We start from the raw sequence: 24,693 nt of genomic DNA, 5'->3' as shown, positions 1-24,693 counted from the left end.
TCATCAGAGAGGACTTAGACAGAAAAGAACAACCTTAACTTCAGAAGCTCATAAGTACTGAAAGGATTAAGATTTTTTAATAGAAGTAATTTACAAATCTGTTTAACTTTCTGGAGCCAGTTGATATATATAAAAAAGTTTTTTCCAGGATAACCCCTTTAAGAATAAAAATAGTATTTATTCTGAAAAAGGCATTTTTAAATGTGGACACAAAAATGCGGGACGTGCAATATTATCCAACTCGGTGTGAAGTCAATCAAAAGTAAATCCACCGGTGAAGAAATAGCTATAAAAACAGCTTTAAATTGTAGTTCAAATTTTGTTATTTATGTTTTGGAATGTCCTTGTGGAATTCAGTATGTAGGGAGAACTACACAATCCCTAAGAAAAAATATAACATCACACAGGTTTAAAATTAGAGATAGGTATTTAAAACATAGTATGTCCTGGCATTTTTCTGTAGCCCATAATGCAGACTCGGATCTCCTGTCAGTTTTCCCAATAGAACAAATTGAGGATAGTTTAAGAAGGTATTCCAAATTGTGCAAGAGAGAGAGTGTGATTACCGTATACATTTTTAAATTAGATACTTTGATACTGAAAGGTTTTAATGAAATGTTAGAAAGAGTATGAAATTGATGTTTTATAAATATTTATTTTTGTATTTTATATTGATTGTGAATTGACTATGTTCATACCCGGGGGAGTTTTTTTTATTTTTTTTTTAAGAATAGAAATAAGTGGATAGCGTGTGATGTATTAGTCCCTGAGGAAGGAGGAAACTCCGCAATCGGATTTATTTGAAATGTTCCAAATAAATGCACATACTTGTTATACACTGAGTACTCTCTGATCTGTAAAAAAGGAACAGAACCTCCAGGTGGATTCTTAGCAATAGAGATCGAGACCTGTATAAATACCGGAGGAACGTTAAAAGGAGATTCAAGCTTACCGGCACGAGGGGATAAGGACGAAAATTGGCTCCCCTCGTTGAAGTGCACAGTAGTAATAATTTGGAAAAGCCATCGTTTTGAATAGGTGTGTCCGCTAATTTTTTTCCAGCATTAAAGGTATAAATAGAGATTAGTTTTGTCGTAGAATTCCATGCGCAGGCTTCAGTAACAACCCCACCCATATTTACACAACTGTTTTTTTGTAGCAGATTGTATTACAAGAAATAAATATGTGAATATAGCTGGAAAGTACTTAAATACACAGCCATAAAAATCCATAATAAATTCACATGAGTCGCTGCAATTTCTTGCTGCTAATTTACCTGCAGACAGACTGTGGATTTCTGCGGAACTTCTTCCAATGTAAAGCACAAACTGCTCCTGTCTTCTGGGGAACCATTGCACAAGGTCCAAGCAAGAAGGGGTATATACTTTATTAGAGCTCTCACAGGTGGGGTGTGGGTATGGAGAGGCCAAGCTAAAATTTGCAAGCTAGCTCCTGCTCAAGGATTTAGCAGCTCATGATGAATCCTTACAGGATCATTGTGATGGGCTTTGGCATTTGGCCAGTGACATCATGCAATGCTTACGTAAAGTAGTCTGCTAACCAATTAGAATGCATATACAATATGCTACGCCCTTGTGGTGGCCCAGTACAGAAGTGGCACAGGGAAATGTCGAGAAAAAAAATTGCCATTTACTTTGCAGAAGGGACACTGAAGGGAAGTTTTTATTCTCCTACTGCAGTCTTTCCCAATCCTTGGTTAGGAAATACTGTTCTACTGCTTAAAGGGGTACTCCACTGGCCAGCATTCCGAACATTTAGTTCTGAACGCTGTGTATATGCTGCGGACTGTCATGCCCCCTCCCATAGACTTGCATTGAGGGGCATGGCCCGACATCACTAGGGGGCTTGGTCGATCCCCGCAGCGCGTGCACAGCGTGCCAGAAGGCTGGCCAATGGAGTACCCCTTTAAGCTGTACCGATCAGATCTCACAAAAGCAAGACAAAACCATTATATGTTACACAGTACCTCATCCTGATCACTGATATTTCACTAAAAAGTAGCTTTTTACAGCTGCTCAATGTCTTTTCCATTTTGTTAAAAGGATGGAGTTGTGCTTACTTCCTGTTTTTGTTTGGGCTTCCTCCTGGTTCTCCAGTTTCCTTCCACACTACAACGACACACTGGTTAATTTGGAATGTAGATTGTCAGCCCCCTGTGGGATATGTGGGATATGTTTACACTATTTAAATGAATAACATAACTAAACATGCTAATCTTTAGAATTACTCCAGTCTCCTTCACAATTGTATAGTAAACACTGAATAATATGCCTTGTGACTTTGAGGACCCTGTTCGACACTTATCACGTGAATGTGTCCTGTCATCCCATGCTTATATTCAGTGAGTCTTCTTTTTTACAATGTTAACTCGTTCCACAAACTAAATAAAAATATTGTAAAATGAGACCTAAACCCCATAGAATGAGGTTCATTCTTTGCAGAAACAGGTGAGACACCAGACATTAGAAAAAAAAAAGCCCCATGCAGGGTTGCTCTAAAAATACCCAGCTTTCCTATTTACTATGATAACTGGTGAAAGGTGCTTATTCATCATTCTGTACTGCACTATAAACATGATGGGTCATTATGTTCATCAAGCTATGGAGTTCTTGTTTCTCTCTTCTCCCCCTTGTTTTTGTATTTATTTATCTTTCATTGATTGTATGTCACGGGTGTTATCCATTCACTAAAAATCACTTATACAATCAATTGTACCTACCTTGTATATGGCAAATGGCTTGTATATATCTTGGAAGATTTGTAGGTAACCCAGATTTAATGTTGGCCTGTTCTCATCACCATATCCTTGCATTCTTGAATTTGTTACTTTGTAACCCTCTTTTATTATATCACTAGCTGAGTACCCAGCGTTGCCCAGTTTTTCCTTCCTAATCCTTGTTGGGGAGTAAAATCAACAAAGGAGGAAGCTTTTGACTTCATATCCCATCCTCATATATTGTTGTGATATCCCGTCCTCATATATTGTTGTCATATCCCGTCCCCATATTCCATCCTCATATTTCAACCTCATATCCCATCCTCATATTCCGTCCTCATATCTCGTCCTCATATCTCGACTTCATATCCTGACCTCCTATCCCGTCCTCATATCTCAACCTTATGTCCCGTCCTCATATCCCGACCTCCTATCTCGACCTCAAATCCAATCCTCATATTCTTACCTCCTATCTCATCCTCCTATCTCGACCTCATATCCTGTCCTCATATCCCACCTCCTGTACCTGCAGCTCCTTCCGGATCCAAGCTTCATTTATCCTTGCCCACGAAATATGGAGGAGATCCTAAGGTGTGTAGAGGCTTTGTGACTCAGTGCTCTATGCATTTGGAGCTCATGGCAGATCAGTACCCGACAGGGCGAGCTAAAGTGGCAATTGAGTTCAGTCTATTGTCCGGAAAAGCCTTGGCCTGGGCTACTCTTCTCTGAGATCATAATGACCTGGTCTCCTCTAACCTGCTGGCCTTCCTAGCTGAATTCCGCAGTGTATTTGAAGAACCCACATGAGCCTCCTTGGCCGAGACAGGTGCTTCTGAACCTCAGCCAAGGGAACTCCTCTCTTGGCGACTACATGGTTCAATTCCGCACTCTTGCCTCTGAACTGGCTTGGAACGTCATAGCCTTATGTGCTACATTTAGAAAAGGATTGTCCAATAGAATCAAGGATTCTCTTGCTGCATGAGATCCTCCGTCTACCCTGAGTGAACTTATCCATTTAGCAATTCGTATTGATGTGCATTTTGCCTTAAGGCAGGAAGAACTTCATCCGGAAAGAGAGCCTGCCCGAACATGGTGATTTCCTCGTCTGGCACCCGTGTTCCAATGTCCACCTCTACAGTTTTCTTTGCCTCCTGCCGAAGAGGCTATGCATGTGGATCGCTTTCGCCTAACGCAGCTGGAAAGATCCTGTCGACGCAATGAGAATTTGTGCCTATATTGTGCCAGTCCGGAGCACTTTTTCAAAGACTGTTCTATACGACCTCAGCATCTGGAAAAAGCTCTCACCTAGGATACGTGAAAGCATACTACCTCTCCTCGATTCACCATGCCGGTTCAAGTCTTTACTCCTGCCAAGACTTCTTTCTCCGCTTCTGCCTTTTTGGACACTGGTTCTGCTTGAGATTTCATTGATGCCTCTCTGGTCCAAAAACATCGTATTCCATTGACTCAACTTGCTAATCCCTTGTATATTTCCTCTGTTAATGGAGAAAAGCTGAACTGTAAGGTACTGTTCCACACAGAACCTCTCATCATGAAAGTGGGAGTCTTGCAGAGGGAAAAAAAATTGAGTTCTATGTGCTTCCACATTGTACTTCGGAGCTTCTTCTCGATCTACCTTGGCTTCAATGACACTCTCCTCAACTCGACTGGAAATCTGGTGAAGTCACACGTTGGGGACTGTTTTGCCGAAATCACTAGTGTTGAGCGGCATAAGCCATATTCGAATTCGCAATATTTAGCGAATATATGGACGAATGAATATTCATAATTGCAATATTGGCGAATAAAATTCGCATTGCGAATATTCGTGAGCAACACTAGAAATCACTGTCTTGTGGCTATCCAGTCTAAGGCGGTCTGTTCACCTCCTCCTTTGCCTGGCCTGCCTCTTCCATATCAAGACTATTCAGACATATTCTGCGAAAAGCAGGCAGAGACTCTTTCACCACATCGTCCCTACGACTGTCCTGTTGACTTACAGCCTGGGCCCACACCTCCCCAAGGAAGAATTTATCCATTATCAGTTCCTGAGACACAAGTCATGGCAAAATATATCCAAGAGAATCTCTAAAAGGGCTTTATCCGAAAGTCCTCCTCTCCAGCTGGAGCTGGTTTCTTCTTTGTAGGGAAGAAGGGTGGTTCTCTCTGTCCTTGTATTGACTACAGGGGACTTTACAAGATCACAATCCTCTATCCTCTTCCACTAATTTCTGAGCTTTTTGATCATCTACGGGGTGCCATGGTCTTCTCCAAGTTGGATTTTCAGGGAGCATATAATCTTATTCGTATCCACAAGGGAGACGAATGGAAGACGGCCTTTAATACCCAACACTTTGAGTATCTCGTGATGCCTTTCGGTCTCTGTAATGCCCCAACTGTCTTCCAAGAAGTTGTCCGTGATATCTTCCGAAATCTTCTCTGCACGTGTGTTGTTGTATACCTTGAGGACATCTTGATCTTCTCCCCCAATTTGGAGGAGCATCGCTCACATGTCCGTCAGGTCCTACAGTGCCTCCGGGAGAATTATCTTTGAGCCAAACTGGAAAAATGCTTATTCGAGAGATCTAGTCTTCTGTTCCTCGGTTACATAGTTTCTCATCAAGGCCTTCAAATGGATCCTGACAAGCTAAATGCGGATTTGGATTGGCCTCGTCCCACTGGTCTACAGGCTATTCAATGCTTTTTGGAATTTGCCAATTATTATCGTCAGTTCATCCCACATTTTTCTTCCTTGGTTGCTCCGATTGTGGCTCTCAGTGAGAAGGACTGTAACCCCAAGACTCCTGAGGCTTAAGAGGCCTTCACTCGCTTAAAGTCTGCATTTGCCTCTGTACCCCTTCTTTCAAGACCAGATCCAGAAAAACCCTTTGCTTTGGAAGTAGACACATCATCCGTAGGAGCTGTGTTGTTTTAACTCAGTAAAACTCCAAGGGCAAGATAATAACCTGTGGTTTCTTCTCCAAGAATGCCGACATTTATTAGAAGGTTCTTCTCACCCGGTCAGCATCTATTCAGACCATAAGAATCTCCTATATCTTCAGTCTGCTCAGCGACTGAACCCTCGGAAGGCTAGATGGTCTCTTTTTTCTTTTCCAGATTTAATTTCTTTATTCATTTTCACCCAGTGAACAAAAACGTCAGAGCCGATGTTCTTTCTAGGTCCTCCGATGTGGTAGGATTGGACTCCACGTCAAGGCATATTATTCCTCCTGAGTGATTGATTTCTATAGCTCCTGCCAATCTTCAGCAAGTCCCACCTGGGAAATCTTTTGTGCCTGCTAAATGTAGACATATATTCTTGATTTGGGGACATTCTTCTTTGCTGGCTGGTCATCCTGGAGTACGGAAGTCCATTCAACTTATCTCTCGGCATTACTGGTGGCCGCACCTTGAATGTAATGTCACAGATTTTGTCTGTTCCTGTGTAACCTGTGCCCGCGACAAAACTCCATGACAGATGCCTGCGGGTCTCTTACAGCCTTTGCCCATTCCGGAAACTCCTTGGTCTCACATAGCTATGGACTTTATTACTGATCTGCCCCCTTCCGGTAATAATACGATCATCTGGGTGGTGGTCGATCGATTCTCCAAGATGGCTCATTTCATTCCGTTACCAGGTCTTCCATCTGCTCCACAGCTGGTGAAACATTTTCTTCAACATATTTTTGAGTTCATGGCCTTCCAAATCGCATCATCTCAGATCGTGGAGTACAATTTGTTTCCAGGTTCTGGCGAGCTCTCTGCTCCCGTCTTAACATCAATCTGGACTTTTCCTCTGCCTACCATCCTCAGACCAACGGTCAGGTGGAGAGAGTGAATCAAATCCTGGGAAGCCATCTCCATAATTTTGTCTCAGCTTGACGGAATGATTGGGTCGACCTCCTACCTTGGTCAGAGTTCTCTTACAATCATAAGGATTCTGAGTCTACAAGGACTTCACTGTTCTTTGTTGTCTATGGTCATCATCTTCTTTCTACTCTTCCTCTTCCAGTCTCCTCTGGCGTGCCAGCTGTTGATGAACTAGTTCAAGACTTCACCTCCATTTGGCAACAGACTCTGTATTTTCTGTTTCAAGCCTCCTCTCATATGAAACTCCAGGCGGATAAGAAGAGAAGACCTCCTCCTTCTATCTTTCCCGGTGATAAGGTTTGGTTGTCCTCCAACTATATCCGTTTCAAAATTCCCAGCTACAAGTTGGGTCCTCGTTTCCTGGGCCCATTTGAGGTGTTGCAAAGAATTAATCCGTCTCCTATAAACTTTGTCTAACTTTTTCTCTGCGTATTTCTAATTCTTTCAATGTTTCTCTCATCAAGCCACTTGTGATCAACCGGTTCTTGCAAAAGAATGTTGTTTCCACGCCTGTTTCTGGTTCTTCAGATGTCTACAATGTCAAGGAGATCTTAGCTACAAAAACCGTGAGAGGGAAACAATACTTTTTGGTAGACTGGAAAGGATTTAGCCCGGAGGAGAGATCTTGGAAGTCAGAGGAATATATCCCAGATCATGACTTGCTCCAGAAGACCAAGGAGGGGGAGACCAAGGCGGGGGGGGGGGGGGGGGTTTAATGATACGAGCTGCGCTTGGGTCATTCATTCTGACCATGAGCGCTCCCCTCCTCCTGTTACCGGCGGCTCTGGGATTCGCATGCAAATCCCGGGTATCTCCTTACCCCACGCTGTCTCCAGGACCTCTCTGCCTCCGCATCACCGGCAAGCGCATCCCAGTTCCTTAGGGTGTGCGCACTGGCGCTATGCGATTTGAAGGGCCAGTACACCCTTAATTGTGGTCACCTGTGCTGACTTTTATAGAGTCAGCACTTCCCTTTCCCTGAGCCGGATCTTTGTTTGCCTAGTGCCTTAGAGAAAGCTTTGCTGTGTTTGTCCTGCCGTGTTCTGACATTCTGTTCCGTGACCTGACCTTGCTCCTGTGCCGCCTGCCTATTGACCTCCTACTATGTTCCTGACCACACACCTGTGCCGCCTGCCCTCACCATCCTGACTATGAGTTGTCAGATCCCTCTTGTGCAACGTATGTCCTCATCAGGCTGTGTGGGCAAGTGGTGTCAGGGGTAGCGACCTTGGTGCCGCCTGCTGAAGCAAGTCCATCCTGCTTTGTGGCGGACTCTGGTGACAACCAGCGGCACCTTAGACTCCGCTCCCTGACACGGCCCAAGCCATCATCCACACAGGTACAGTGGATCTACTACCTCCGTGAGTGTTACATATGTGAGTAGAAGGAGCATGTTAGGGTTCCAGAAGTGAGGTCACCTCTCATGATGGATGGGGGGACACTTTTTAATCAAAAATTGGCTAAATTATACTTTCCTTTTCTGGCAAAGGCAGACCCCTTTCCTGTCACAGTCTCTTAAGTTTTGTCATGCAATATTATATGGAAATGTCATAAATGTTCCTCGTTGTAATTTCCCTTTACAATTACTGATTGTATTCAGCAAACCATACAATGCATCTGAATGAGGTTTTATTGAATACAATACTTATGCTGCTCAACAGGAGGTTCACATATATGTTGCAGACAAGGCACCAGTTTTCACTCAACATGATGCAGATGTGATTCATATTTGGAATGTGTTGTCTACATAAGATTTATGCTGCTTAATGTGAACTAAGAAAAGGGCCCTTCAAAGTCAACTCACTGATCCAGGAGATCATCTGATCAGGACTTCTCTAAGGTTGCACTGTCCATGTGCCCCTCACTGGGATTACTGTATTCCAATGAAACACAAGATTACATGCAGTTGGAGTTACAGGGGTTAACAGTGTAGTCTGTTAAATATTCCATGGTCTGGTTCTCCATTTTGAAAATTTAGAATTTCTACCCTATGGCTTTTTTCCTCTACTCCTCTCCAACCAATGAGAGGCGAGGCAGGCTATATGTACAGTATACACTGACAGCATGCACAGGAATGCTCTGCCTCTGTATACAAATAGATAAGCTAGAAGGAAGGAGAAAAAAAGGTGAAAGATGCAGCTATGTGTTTCTTCTCCTCCAGACCAGTCAGATCCTGCACATTAGCAAGAAGAATCCTGCATACAAAGCCTGAGTGTTACATCACATTACAGGGCAGCGAGCAGGAAGCCTGCAGAAGACACAGCAAAGAGGAGAGCAGATGCAGTCTTTGTTATAATACTGGGAAGGCATTGGCTACTGGGAAAGATGACTGTATAGTGATGGTGAGCCTGTGAGGGAAAAAAATAGTCTACCATGGCTTCTCGGCAAAACACAAAGGCTTAGAATGAGATGAATTTGAAAGAGAAAAAAAAACATCTTTCAAAGAGAGCATCAAAAGGAGGAGACAAAGGAAAGATCAGGATGGAGAGCACTCCTGTCATTTGCTGTGGATGCTGATAACCTAAACATCTCTACATGTCCATGACCGGTCACATTCACTAAGGCAAGACGAGGCTGTGACATTTCTTTACTCCTTCTGGGAACCTCAGCTCTTGTGAGTATCCCTACCTTTACTGTATTCCTTATATTCATGTTATGTATGTGAGGTCGTATCAGGTGAATTAAAATAACCATAGCCAGGCCTCTATGAGAATAAACATATATGGGCAATGCGAGCAGTGGGCATCAAAGTCTTCATCTATATCGCATTGTATTGGGAAAGAATGCATTGCTCTCTAGATCAGAATTTTGCCCAATTTAATATTGAAATCACATGACTATAGGTGCACAACATAACAATGACCGATTCCACCTGTACGTCTTGATGCACCTTACTACAAGACAAAGATGCAGCTTACTGCGACTATGACACAATAGTGGTATTGAATTAAATGGGTACTCCAGATGGCGACTAAAATGGTCGCCAATACGAATTAGAATTTGTAAATTGCAACAAGGCTGTTTTCAGTCCTGTTGCCATTTACGACTAGCCCTATTGTACTGTGCAGTTGTGGAAAATAGCAAAAACAAACTTTTCTCCTCTAGCAGACGTGCCACATGCTGAATGCGTCTGCTAGTGGACCCGCCTGTGGCACTTCCTCCAGGAGAAGTATAAGTAGGGAAGTACAAGTAGGAGCGTGACTCTGTCCTGCCTCTATCGGCAATGATTAGATTTATGAGGGCTACAGGGTCAGTGCACTGCATTTATTATACTGTGTGTAAGGGGGGGGGTTGGCTCTCATTTTTCAGTTATCATATGCAGAGGCCACTATATTTATTTTATAGTGTGGAGGGGTTCTACATTTATTGTACGGTGAGGAGGGTCTCTACATTTATTATACAGGGAGGTTTAGCTCTACACTTATTACACAGTGTGAAGGGACTCTAATTGTGTCATACAGTGAGGAGGAACTCTACATTTATTACACAGTGTGAAGGGACTCTACATGTATTATACACTGAGGAGGGACTCTACAATTATTATACTGTGTGTAAGGGGGGGGTGGCTCTAATTTTTTAGTTATCATATGCAGATGCTGCTACCGTATATTTATTTTATAGTTTCGAGGGGCTCTACATTTATTGTACGGTTAGGAGGGGCTCTACATTTATTATACAGTGTGAAGGGACTCTAAATTTATTATACAGTGAGGAGGGACTTTACATTTATTATGCAGAGTGGAGATGCTCTACATTTATTATGCAGTAAGAGAAGACCCTACATTCATAATACATTATGGAGGGGCTCTACATGTATTATACAGTGTGTGGAGGGGCTCTACATTTATTATACAGTGTGAAGGGACTCTAAATGTATTATACAGTGAAGAGGGACTTTACATTTATTATGCAGAGTGGAGATGCTCTACATTTATTATGCAGTAAGAAAAGACCCTACATTCATAATACATTATGGAGGGGCTCTACATGTATTATACAGTGTGTGGAGGGGCTCTACATTTATTATACAGTGAGCAGGAGCTCTACCTTATTTATACCAAGTGGAGGGGCTTTATATTTATTATACAGTGAGCAGGGCCACCTATGTACTATACATTGTGAAAGGGCTCTACATGTATTATACAGTGAAGAGGGGCTCTACATTTATTATACATTGTGGAGGGGCTCTACATATATCACACAGTGTGGAGGGGCTCATTCTGTGTAGATGATAATACTTGGACTGCTTTCAGATAACTCGAGATGTATATATATATGTCATTTATATTAGGAAAGGAGGGAACTCGATAAAACAACAGGGGGCAATGTTAGAATATGAAAATAGTTACAGTACAGGAGTCATGAGGTCAGTGCTGCTTTCCTGAAGAGCCGCACAGTTTGATCTCCAAACCATTCTTTCAGTTCAGCATACTTGTCTGACATCTGTTTGGCTACAGCCTCCTTTTTACCAGCCTCCTCTGAATTTCCTGGAATGCTCAGTGCAGCGGTGAATCTGGGCATTATGCACCCCTACTTCACTGGGCATTCTTAAGAGATTTGGAGAAAGCAGAGGGTTGTCAAGTAAGCACGAAAAGGGAGGTTTAGAGACCTCTGCATAGGATAACTGAAAAGAAAGTGCTTTCCCCCCACCACCCTGTACACAGTATAATAAATGCAGAGCAACCCAGTGTAGTTACACTCACCCCCACCATGCGTTGTTACTCTTATACAATGCATTCAGAAAGTTTCCTGACCCTTTTACTTTTTTTCACATTATATTGCCAAAAAAACAACAACAACACTTTGGCCATTTTTCAATACATCATAATGACAAAGTGAAATGAGAATTTTAGACATTTTTGCTAATTTATTAAAAAGGAGAAACATAAATTTTGCATGGACACAAGTATTCAGATCTTTTATTATGTCACTTGAAATTTAGCTCTGGGGACTCCCGTTTCTCATGTTTATCTTTGAGATGTTTCTTCACCTTAGGGCGCGTTCACACGCTATTACTAGCAGTGGGTTTCACGCTGCAGGAAACCTGCTGCGAGTTATGCTACCATTGATTTGAATGGGTCCTCAGACAGTCCGCAATAGTGTCAGATTTGCGGACTGTCCGCAGACTCATTTAAATCAATGGTAGCGTAACTCGCAGCGGGTTTCCCGCAGCGGGAAACTCGCTGCTAGCTACTAGCGTGTGAACGCACCCTTAATCGGTAATTTCAGTGGTCTGGCTATGTTTTGTTAAGACACAGCCCTGTCTATATAAGATCTTACAGCTGAAAATACATCTCAGAGCAAAAAGAAAGCCACGAGGAGGGAAAGTACTGCCTGTAGAGCTCTGAGACAGGATTGTGTGGAGGCCCAGATTTGGAGAAGAGTAGAAACATTTTTAGCTGTACTGAATTTTCTCCATAATTTAAAAAAAAAATTTTTTTGTCTTTCTGCATAAAAGTGCCCAGCCTGTGTGATAACATAAAAAAAGCCTATACTTACCTTCCTTGCTCATTTGCAGCCTTTGAACATTGTGAACATTGCTTCCTAGTACTGCAGACGATACATCACATTGCTGCTCAGCCAATCACTTACCCAGTGATTGGCTCAGCGGAAATGTATGTATTTTCTGCAGTACCAGAAAGCAAAGTTTACAGGAGACCAGGTGCCAGGGAGAGAACAACTTTTTTTGCTGGTTAACCTCTTGCCCCATCTCCATTTTTCTGGCTTTTCTGGCTCCTCCGGCCTGTTTGCACGGGTCGAGGGTGGACAGGAAAGCACAAAGCAGCCAAAGCTGTGAAGTTACGCATTTTTCTCAACTCTCATTGACTTTAATAGAAGTTACACAAATAGTGCAGCCCCAAAAGCCACACTGTTTATGTAACTCCCAAAATTATGTAAACAGAGCAGCCTGCCCCTCTGCAAACAGGCCGTAGGATCTGCACTGAGCCTGCAAAAGCATAGCATGGTAAAAAGGCAGATGGAAAAACCCCTTTAAAGGGGTATTCCAGGAAAAAACTTTTTTTTAAATATCAGCTCCAGAAAGTTAAACAGATTTGTAAATTACTTCTATTAAAATTTTTTAATCCTTTCAGTACTTATGAGCTTCTGAAGTTAAGGTTGTTGTTTTGTGTCTAAATCCTCACTGATGACACCTTTCTCGGGAAACGCCCAGTTTAGAAGCAAATCCCCATAGCAAACCTCTTCTAAACTGGGCGTTTCCCGAGACAGGTGTCATCAAAGAGGATTTAGACACAAAAGAACAACCTTAACTTCAGAAGCTCATAAGTACTGAAAGGATTAAGATTTTTTAATAGAAGTAATTTACAAATCTGTTTAATTTTCTGGAGGCAGTTGATATATATAAAAAAGTTTTTTCCTGGAATACCCCTTTAACAGATTTAGGGCCTACTTTTTCTCAGGTGAACAAGATACTTTTTTCTGCAATGATTGGCTAGGATTAGCATGTGACCAAATCATCATTTTTCTATATGCAGTATTTGCAAGAAACTGCAATTTAGAAATGTACCAGTACCACACACATTATATGCACAAAGCAAACCTGAAATTCATCCATTTGACACCTTTCTTAGAATGGATGCTGGCACAGTCATACTGGGACATTACAGTCAGGTTGAGGAAAAACTGAATGCAACACTGAGATATTTTTAATGGAAACCTAATTCAGAATGCTCTGAACTACAGAGTAGGCTGAAGGTTCACTTTCAAACAAGACAATGAGTTGGGGTGGGGAAATTAGTTGCTACACCTGCATTTAGGCTTACAAAAGTCACACATTCTGTGCAACTTTTTACCATTTTGCGCCAGCAATTTACCATATATTGTATCTGAAATCCACACTAGCTCAGAGCTGGTGTAGATTTCAGTGCACAACTTTTTGGGACATCTGCAGCATTGCCTTTTTCAATAGGAGGACAATAGCCTCTTAATGAATCGACCGAATCCTACGGCTGTCAGAATCTTACAAAGACTTGCGAGTGGAACACCAGTGTTCCTGAATTCCCCAATGACCCTAAGCAGACGACCAAGACAACACAGGAGTAGCTTTGGGACAACCCTGCGAATGTCCTTGAGTGGCCCATTCAGAACCTCCAACATAAAAATGGCTTTCACTGACAGTCCCCATCCAATCTGACAGAGCTTGAGAGGATCTGCAGAGAAGAATGGCATAAAATCCCCACATCCAGGTTTAAACCTTGTGGCATCATGTCCAAGTAGACTGAAGGCTGTAACCGCTACCGCTAAAGAGGCTTCAGGTAAGTACTAAGTACAGGGTCTGAATACTTATGTCAATGCAATATTTTAGTTTTTCCTTTTCAATTAATTAGTAAATATTTCTAACATTCTGGTTTCACGTATTACCCTTGTTATGCGGTATTGAGTATAAATGTTTTGGAAAACTTGTTTGATTGTTTTTTTATTTTTTATTTTAGAAGTCCACAACATAACAAAATGGGAAAACAGTGAAAAGGTCAGGAAACTTTCTGAATACTCTGTTGGTGCACACTGTGGCAGACTAGTCGCAAATGACGTCAAGACTGAAAAATCTTGTTGCACTGTTTACTATTCACTAGTCACTATCTGGAGAACAGCTATTTAATAAGGAAATTTCATACATAATTAAACAATCTAGAGTCATTCTAGGGCAATCTTTATATACATATTCCTGTTTCGTATAATGCCTTGGTGCCAGTTTAGGGGCCTAAAAACTCCTGCCAGTCTTAGAATGCTGTAAAGGAGGAGAGATGCAGAGTACTGCAGTATAAAAAAATTTGTATTTGTATTTGAATTTGTCAGTTATAAATTTAATAAATTTTTTATCTACAGGTAAAAACGTAAAAATGCTGCAGAAGTATGTAGTATTGTTTACCTGTCTGCCCCAGTTCTGAAACCAACATCGAATTGTTTTTGGTGTCTTAGTCTCGTACTTCCGGGTTAAGCAGTTACTCAGATCTACTATTCCCAAAATATTTTTTCCCCTCAGCTCTTAATTATCATGCTCCCATAGCACTTTAGCAATTTTACAGCTATCATGCAAATTGCAGTAAAACCCGTAATTTTTCATTTAGATATGGTAATTTACGTACAAATGGGGTTAAAACACACACAGTACCGTGACAGCACCACTAATAAAGTGCAACATGGGAACACAGCCTGGATGTCCCAATAAAGATATATATTTATATATGGATAACAGGGAGATGGTATAGGGACTGGTCAGAGGTGATGACATCACTCGGGGGCAGAGTTAAAGCTCAAAGGCAAGATCCAGCCAAGCTCCCTGACACAGCAGATGATGATCCGTTGTTTTAGGAGAGAGAGTAGCCGGAGAGCTGGAGACAACACCACACTGACCATGAAAGGACTACACAACTTCCTGTCAGGGAAGCCAAAAGCATGCTGAAGCCAGTATGTGATATTAGCTAATAGTTATATGATATATATCCTTATTTAAATACAATTTTCTGAATCGGAGTACCCCTTTAAGTGTCAATGATTCCTAGGTAATTTTTTTTAGTCTGAAGTGCTTTACATAAGAATCAAAGAACAATGTTTCCCAATTTCATCAATTGATTGATCCGATTAAGCGATTTAAATCCTGTGGCCCAACTTCTCCCGAAATCTCTTCATCTACCAGCAGTCTTATAACATAGATGTTTTCGATGCTGTATGAGTTATAATAATCTTTCTTTGTTTTAGTGTGTGCCAGCTGGTAAAAGACAAGGCATGGGCATAGCATAGGCACCCTGGCATGAAGACAAGCATGGCGGCAAACCAGGCCAGTGGCTCGGACCTCACCCTTTATGAGGAGTATGAATGTAAGATCTGCTACAACTACTTTGATCTGGACAGGAGGGCCCCCAAGCTCCTGGAGTGTCTCCACACTTTCTGCCAGGAGTGTCTGAGCACACTTCACCGCAGGGAAGACCGACCATGGCGCCTCTCCTGTCCAATATGCCGGCACCGGACTGTCGTCCCAGACTCCAGAGTGGAAGCTTTGCCTGTGAACACTAAGGTGGCTGAGGCCTTCCCTATGTACATGCGGCAGGATGACCCCTTTCCCCAGGACATTCTTCCCCCCATCACCTATCACCAACATCATCATCATCCTTCTATGCAGCGGGAGCTGCAGTACCACCATGGCATGGCTGGTGGCGCTGTGTTACATGCAGCTGCCGAATATCGCTACGCACTGCAGCAGGGGCAGGACGCAGCTTTGGCAGCTGCTGCTGCAGCTAATCGAGGCCAGGGATCTTTTTCAGCCTTAGACCAGCCACAGCCAGTGACTGCTCCCTCGCCTAGGAGAGGCTACGAGAGATGCCAGAGTTGCAAAAGGGCCGTGCTGACTGCAGGCTGCGTGTGCGTGGTGTTCTCCTTTATAGCCATGGTGGTTCTATTGTTTGCAGGTCTGGTGTTTGTGAACAGATACAGCGGGGCCCCAGCGCCCTCCCCTGCAGGACCTATATGCTTGTCGGTGGCCAGTGTGCTGGCCCTCTTCTCAGTGGTGGTCACCTGGGTGATATGTTGGTTAAAGTACAGGCCAGACCCTGCAGAGGGGAGTAGGGGGGCATCGAGCAGGAGAGACACCTAAACTATGGACCGCCTGTGTAATGGCGAGGAATTGTTATTTTATCCCTATAGTGATGTAAACACAAAGAATTGGCCACTGCGTGATTGTGTGAATGTTCCAATATCATAACATAGTGATATTGTATTGCTACAAAGTAAGATGTGTTACAATATACAGAAGATTCACATCTTATTTTTAATAGTGACCAAAGACTTGTGAAAACATGGAATACATTATAGGCCTCCATGGGCTGGAACATATCACGTTGGTACTATAGTCTTTGTTCTTCAGCCTGAAGTGTTTCAAGATTAAACTCCCAGCATTCTCTCACAGCCCTGTTAGGGCAAGCCGGAGTTGTAGTTTTGCAACAGCTGGAGAGCGGCTGGTTGGGGAACACTGGCAAGAGATGTATCAGTTATTGGTCTGACTGCTATGAGGCTGCGGCTGCCACATACAGACAAAGCCATGCCCACATGCGGTAACCAATAGCCACTGTTTTACTACACAAATTATGCAGCTGTCGGCCGCCATATTGAATCTGGTCTTATCATAGCTATGGCTGCCTTAAAGGGGATTTCCATCCAAAACTTAAAAGGGAATATTTTTCAAGGCTTGCTGTTTGGGGTAACAATGTGCACATTTTTGTTTAAGCAGCAGCTAATTAACAAATTTGACATTTTTATGTGTTTTAGTCATCTTTGCACCTCCTCCTACAGAGGGATGTGACTTTGGTATTAAAAAGTGAGCTTTACATATGGCCACATTTTCAAAAAGGTACTAAGTTTGTGTGCAACTCTACTGCAATTAAAGGGGTTGTCCCATTTTCCCTTATTTGCATTGTTTTTGCTTAGTGGCAATGGACATGTTGGTTGTCACCTTTAAATAACTTTCCTGTAAATTGTCACTTGCAAGGCCACCACTCCATTCACTGCAATAGGACCAATGGAGATTGCGCTCGGCTGTTGTTGACAGAATGGAGTGGTGGCCACACAAAAGCACTACTGCTCTTTTTACAAGGGGTATTTAGGGACCATTGCTTCTTTGATTAGTGGAAGTCATGGCAGGCAGACCCCCAGAGATTATAGAATTATCATCTGTCTTGTGAATAGGGATACATGCTATTAGTGGACCTGTCCCTTTACCGTAAAGATGACGAACAATACAGCTGCTTTTCCTGGTGCCAAAAATAGTCAACATAGCAAACCATAAAAATGCCAATATCACTTATGTAAACATAACACAGTTACCAAGCCTTGGCTGTTTTTATCACTACTTATTTACAAGTCTTATTTACAAAATAATTTACAAATGCCGCTGTTTTTTCTCTCGATTATGTTAAGTTACACATGTGGAGAAAATATTTGGATTAGTCTAATTGCCAACAATCATTGACCTGTGGAGACTGATTCAGCCTTATTGATGGAGGCTCCACACATGAACAAATCCTTTCAGACATCTAAACTCAGTGGAGTAGATTTCTCAATGGTTTTGTTAGAACAGCACTTTACAAATCAAACATAAGGCATGTAATTTGTGCCAAATATAAAAAATGATATGCTGCTGGGGTGGGGAGAAATAGAAAGAAAGCAACTCCCATTTGGCTCCTTCTGGTCCCCAAATCTTCTCTTATTCTTCCTGCTCCTAAAACAAGTGGCAGTGCAGGACCTGTCTGCTCAGTCAACTGCTGGTCGAGATGGACATTTCTGCGGCCAGTGATTGGCCGAGTGAGCAGGTCAGAGCAGAGAGACGATCAGAGGACAGGAAGGAGCTGAATGGGAGTTGTGGGGACTAGCAGGAGACCAGGGTTACTAAAGTATGGCTTTAAAATATAGAAAGATGAAATTAATGGCAGTACTGGATTGTGTGTCAGATATCAATGGCACCAATAAATCCCACTGACCAAAATGGGGTTCATTGCTTTTCTATCACAGTGTATGTTGTTTTACTGTAAAAATGTGTCCTAACTGATCCTCATGGCATCAGCTTTATGAAAGTCAGATTTTACAAATCTGTGTTTAAGGCTGGTTTTATTCTGTGTTGAGCGGTGTCTGTTTGACGTAAGAGCCCGTATAGGTCCCAGCGTGTGCATTAAATAGATCCATAGACCACCTTTAACTAACAGGGGCCAAAATTGTGTTATTTTGGCCACCGATTGTGTGAAGGGCAGGATGTAATCTTGGCTTGGCCCTAGATTTGCCGTTCCTACATCTATCCATAGAGAAGTAGGCAGGTAGTCCAGCTCACCCAATAATCCCTCTGTGTTGCATATGGTGTGGGACAGTACCCACCCAAATGGGAACCAGAAAAGCAGAAGTCCAGTGCAGGTAAAGTGCAAACACAGAAGTCTTTATTCTTTAAAATCCAACATCAGAACATGGAACAAAGTGATGCGTTTCAGGTGCCTAAGACATGTGCACCCTTAGTCATACAAAATACACAGTACATAAAAGATTCCTTAAATAGGGGTCACATGACAGGACCAGGTGTATCAATCCTGACATGTGTCAACCTTTACATCATAGAATCTAAAATGTTGTAAGAAAAAGAAAATAATAATATAGAAACCAAATGCTGCTGAATATAAATACATATGTAGAATTAGTCAAACTATCATAAAAAATCATGAAATTCTCTACATGCATATTGAATATTACAGAATAGCAGCAACAACGCATTGGACACATGGAAAATACTGAAAGAACTGCATGGAAAAAGCATGTAATGTGCATTAAGATGGAACAAAAAAAAAAAAAAAGCATGGAAAACGCATGTAGTGTGATTTAGGATAGAAAAAAAAAGCATGGAAAACGCATGTAGTGTGAATTAGGATAGGAAAAAAAAAGCATTCACACTACATGCGGTTTCCATGCTTTTTTTTTTTGCTATTCTAATTCACACTACATGCGTTTTCCATACTTTTTTTTTAAATCCTAATTCACACTACATGCGATTTCCATGCTTTATTTTAATCCTAATTCACACTACATGCGTTTTCCATGCTCTTTTTTCTATCCTAATTCACACTACATGCTTTTTCCATGCCCTCTTTTTTATCCTAATTCACACTACATGCGTTTTCCATGCTTTTTTTTCATCCTAATTCACACTACATGTGTATTCCATGCTATTGTTTATCCTAATTCACACTACATGCGTTTTCCATGCCTTTTCTCTATCCTAATTCACACTACATGCATTTTCCAAGCTTTTTCCATCCTTATTTACATTACATGCGTTTTCCATGTAGTTTCTGCATTTTCCATGTGTCCAATGCGTTGTTGCTGCTGTTCTGTAATATTCAATATGCATATGTAGAGAATTTAATGATTTTTTTTATGATTGTTTGACTAATTCTACATATGTATTTATATTCAGCAGCATTTGGTTTCTATTTTATTAGTTTTCTTTTTCTTACAAGATTTTAGATTCTATGATGTAAAGGGTAACACATGTCAGGATCGATACACCTGGTCCTGTCATGTGACCACCTATTTAAAGGGGTATTCCGCTGTCCCATCGTTTGGAACATGTTGTGTCGAACGCTTGGAGCAGGCGGTGGAGGTTGTGGCGTCATGGTCATGCCCCCTCGTGACGTCACGCCACGCCCCCATCAATGCAAGTCTATGGGAGGGGGCATGGCGGACATCATGATGGGCATGACCATGATGTCACGACCCCTGCCGCCCGCACCCAGCATTCTAAACGAATGCCTGGTGCTGCACAGAGATCGCGGGGTACCCAGCTGCGGGACCCCCGCGATCAGACATCTTATCCCCTATCCTTTGCATAGGGGATACGATGTCTAGGGGGTGGAGTACCCCTTTAAGGAACCTTTTATGCACTGTGTATTTTGTATGACTAAGGGTGCACATGTTTTAGGCATCTGAAACACGTCACTTTGTTTCATGTTCTGATGTTGGATTTTATAGAATAAAGACTTTACCTCCTCTGGACTTCTGCATTTCTACATCTATCCATGATACATTTGTCTGCAGAGATACCTTTTATGTTTTCCGGTGCTGATTTTTCTGGAACATCTTGGAACATTCATCTTTACAGTGGTCGATTTTTGTCTCTACAGTCACCTTTACCAAGACTGACCAGTTAGCAATATTTAGAAATGATTGGCTAAATACAGGATTATACCATAAAAGAGCATTTTATACAAGATTTCAATATCTATTTCCATACAGCTACTAGGGATGGAGTTTACGTTTACTATTAAAGGGAACCTGTTATCCCTTTTATGCTGTCCTGAGCAGTGACAAGTACATTGATATCAGTGCACCCCCGACCCCCTCCTGTCACAGATTGACAGTTTTTCCACTATTATTATGTATAGGAAAATCAGTAAACGCTGGGAGGGTGGGCAGGGGCAGTTTACTTCTCCCGAATACATTGGGCTTCTGCCTCACAGCGCTGGCTTTGTGTTGAAATGAATAACCTGTATGTTTTAGAAAACTAGTCACTATAAGAGATTATACACACTATTACACACTGGTATCACTTCACTTCTGTACTGTATCACTACTGTCACTGCTGTATGCTGAATTCAGAGAGGACAACATAAAAGGGCGGACACATTGGGGGAGATTTATCAAAACCTGTCTGGAGGAAAAGTTGCTGAGTTGCACATATGGCAACCAATCAGATTGCTTCTTTCATTTTTCATCTGATTGGTTGCCATGGGCAACTCAGCAACTTTTCCTCAGGACAGGTTTTGATAAATCTCCCCCATTCTCTTTAATACTTTATTTAACTTTTATATTTCAATTTTGTGCCATGAATAAAGCCCCCAGTTAAAACATAAGTCCCAAAACCTCCAAAAATTTATTTGTGAATGTATAAAATGTGTTGTAATTTGTAATTTCAGTTTTATTTAATGAACAAATGTGATTAGTGATGCTACCTGAACACACTGGGCACAAACATAAAGGACATATACAACCGACTTATGGGCTTTTCTGAGAAATGACCTTTAGGACACATCAGTCAGGCTTTACTATTGGAGTAACTTTGCTTTTGAGTAAAGAAGAAACCCAAGCAAATGCAGAACACACAAACTCCATAGACATGTTGCCCCTGGTTGTATTTAAAGGGGTACTCCACCCCTAGACATCTTATCCCCTACAAAGGATAGAGGATAAGATATCTGATCGTGGGGTCCCGCCGCTGGGGACCCCCGCAATATAGCATGCGGCACCCACCTGTTTCTTCTCTGAAAACGCTGGAGGGTCTGGGTCCCGACCACGGGAAAGGAAGCTAGTGACGTCACGACTCCGCCCCCGTCTGACATCACGCCCCGTCCCCTCAATGCAAGTCTATGGGAGGGGGCGTGACGGCCGTCACGCCCCCTCCCATAGACTTGCATTGAGGGGGCAGGATGTGACGTCACTAAAATCTTCTAGTGATTTTAGGGATCTGGTTATTGGACACCCCGTCATGAATAAAGGGATTGCGACCACTGCTCCTCATGAAAAGGATTGTATATGTATTGTGAGCTCTTTACTGAAATGAATGGGAATTACGAAATCCTAAGCACCTCCAGTTATCCATAACTCCCTTACATCTCAATAGGTGTCATGTCTGTACCACCATTGGGCTCCCAACCTGATTTTAGTTCTTGCATATAACTTGTATGTTAGACGTATCATCAAGGTCATTCATCAGAAAAGCCCTTTTACCTCTAACCAATTTGGGAGCATTGACCTAGCACACACTTGAGGTAATGATGAGTTTGAATACATAAATATTTCTAATGATTCATATTTAGAATCCAGGTAATAGAAATGTACATAAGCACAACACACATACACATGCAGACACACATACATTCTTACATGTTGTGTTTTATACAGGGATAACAAGATTGATTTATAATAATGGTTATTTATAAAATGCAATCAATAATCTTTGTGGCAGTTTATATACTTGTATGGTATTTTATTATACTCAGTGGTGATTCACAATACTTTTTGAGTAATCCTCTTGTTCCTTAGCTTAAAACTTAATCTACCTTTTAAAATTAAAATGGTTTTTCCTCTTCTGTATTTCCTTCATGGTATTTGCTCACTACCATGTGTTATTTTATTCAGTCAAATGTTACCTGTTAGAAAACAACAGAACACCGTAAGAAAATTTGCAGCTAAACATACATTTCCAATAACTGGCTGTTCAAGTAATATATTGAAAGGCTAGGTTAGCCAGACTGGGAGCTGCTGCTATTGAACAACCCTTTACTCTTGCTTATAGAGTCGTCCCAAGTTCTGGAGACAACCCTTTTAAGGGGGTTGGTGGAGAGCAGAAAAATTACAAGGGTGAGATTAAAACTTTTAACTACAGGTTGGTGTGATGGATGCTTGCGATATAATTGTTGCAGAATTTTTTTCCCTCTGTAGTAATCTAATATACCAATTGACAGGTAAGGGTAAAGTACTAAAGACATTTTTACCATACATCTTCCAGTATGACCTTAGCAATGGTAAGGGTATGCTGGGAGTTGTTTCACCCAAAATGACTGAAGAACTTACAAGTTACTACATCATGATGTGACATGGTCAGCTTAATACATCATGATGTGACATCTTCTCTGTAGTCTTTTCTTCTTCATCTGATCCAGACTGCCAAAACTACTTCCAGCTATAGCTCATCTCTGCAGCGTTTGATGCCCAGACATCATTGGTTTCTCACTTTGTTTGCAGATCTGCATCCTTTATATGAAGACAATCAATATATCCCTGCAAGACACTGTACCCTGTGAATATAACCCTGCCACACACTATGCACTCTGAATATAACATTGCCACACCTTCTGCCCCTGAATATAACCCTAACACATTCCATATCCTCTGAATTTAACACTGCCACACACTGAATCCTTAGAATATAACACTGCCACATACTGTGCAATCTGATTGTAACACTGCCATATACTGTGCCTCTAATTATAACACTGCCACACAATTATCTTCTAATTATAATCCTGCCAGACCTGGTACCCTCTGAATATAACAATGCCATACACAGTGCCCTCTGAATATAATACTGCCACACTGTGTACCCTCTAAATATAACCATGCCACACACTGTCCCTTCTGAATGTAACACTGCCACACACTGCAACCTTTTAATGCAATACTGCCAAAACTAAAAGCAGTGCCCTCCCAGAAACTCCTTATAAAATATACCATACCCCTGAAATGCAATTCCCACTGTGCCCCCTAAAATCCATTATGATACAATGTGCCCCACAAATGAATAATTATATACTGACCCTGATGAATTAATTAATTATATACTGTGCCACAAAAAATAAATTATATACTGAGCCCAATATATGAATTGATTTACTGTGTCTCCATATGATTAGTGCATGGTGCTCCGATATATTAAAGAGGCACTATCATCATGAAAAACTTTTTATATTTTGCAGTACTACTGATAAGATTACTTTTTTAAATATACTTTTATTTAACAAAAATGTTAATTTTATGCAGACAGACTACTCTGTATTTTGCAGCTTACTGGATACCGACCGTAAAGTGTTTTGGTATCCAGTATAGAAGATCACCATTGTACTATTACAGCCTTCAGCTGTTCATAAAATCCCATGATGGGAGTTGTAGTTTTACAACAGCTGGAGGTACAATCTTTGTAAATCTCTGTGTTAGGCCCCTTTTACACTATAAAGTTGCTCCGTTAAAAGACGCGTTATAAACTTCCGTTAGAAAAGCCTTAAAAACTTATGTTGATTATCCATTATGACCTGTTATAACCCGTCATGAATAACGGACGTTATTTGTGACGGAAGAAAAAACGGCACACGCACTCATTTTTCTTCCGTCACAAGAAACGGGTAAATTAACGGCCGTTATTTATAACATTGAAGTCTATGGCAAACAGAGGAGCCTTCATGTCATCTGTTTGCACCTGGTTTATAATATCCGTTATTACTTCTGAGCATGCTTAGAAGAGGTGAGATCAGCAGACTCCTGCAGTGCTGAGGGACTACTACTACTCCCATCATGGAACAGACTTGTTTCCATGATGGGAGTAGTAATTCCCGGCTGCAGGAGTCTGCCGGTGGCTGGGGAGGCTACATTAGTGATTGTACTACAACCTGCATCATGGAACAGACTCTGTTCCATGATGGGGGTTGTAGTACAAGGGATGGGGGATTGATCGCACCAGGTCTAATTTCTGAGACCTGATGCCATTAGAAGTTATTAAACAGGGGGATCTCAGAAGTGAGATCCGGTGCGATCATTCCCTCAGCCTCTGTACTACAACCCCCATCATGGAACAGAGTCTGTTTCATGATGGGGTTAGTAGTACAAACATTAATGTAGCTTCCCCAGCCACCGGCAGACTCCCGCAGCTGGGGAACTACTACTCCTATCATGGAAACAAGTAGTAGTCCCGGCTGTGGGAGTCTGTAGGCAGAGGTGTTAAAACGGCTGTACATGATGGATGAATATGCCCATTATTTTAATGGATG

The 24,693-nt window shown here is 41.7% G+C and overlaps 1 protein-coding gene across 2 annotated transcripts; it reads left to right on the top strand.

Annotated features, from left to right (window-relative positions):
- The first annotated feature begins 8,627 nt into the window (after positions 1–8,627).
- LOC130360618 (uncharacterized) lies at positions 8,628–18,621 on the top strand. 2 transcript variants are annotated; one of them, XM_056563162.1, is made up of 3 exons: positions 8,628–9,221; positions 14,059–14,096; positions 15,326–18,621. In XM_056563162.1, exon 3 carries the CDS (start codon positions 15,378–15,380, stop codon positions 16,215–16,217), a length of 840 nt encoding a protein of 279 aa, XP_056419137.1. In that variant the 5' UTR covers positions 8,628–9,221; positions 14,059–14,096; positions 15,326–15,377; the 3' UTR covers positions 16,218–18,621. The 2 variants fall into 2 exon arrangements, with proteins under 2 accessions (XP_056419137.1, XP_056419136.1); XM_056563161.1 differs by lacking the exon at positions 14,059–14,096 and having other exon boundaries at positions 8,631–9,221.
- Positions 18,622–24,693: the final 6,072 nt, after the last annotated feature.

Source organism: Hyla sarda, chromosome 3 (genome assembly GCF_029499605.1).
Source record: "Hyla sarda isolate aHylSar1 chromosome 3, aHylSar1.hap1, whole genome shotgun sequence".
Taxonomy (NCBI): domain Eukaryota; kingdom Metazoa; phylum Chordata; class Amphibia; order Anura; family Hylidae; genus Hyla; species Hyla sarda.
Note: the sequence above shows the minus strand (reverse complement) of the source record. Positions and strands in the feature narration are given on the sequence as shown.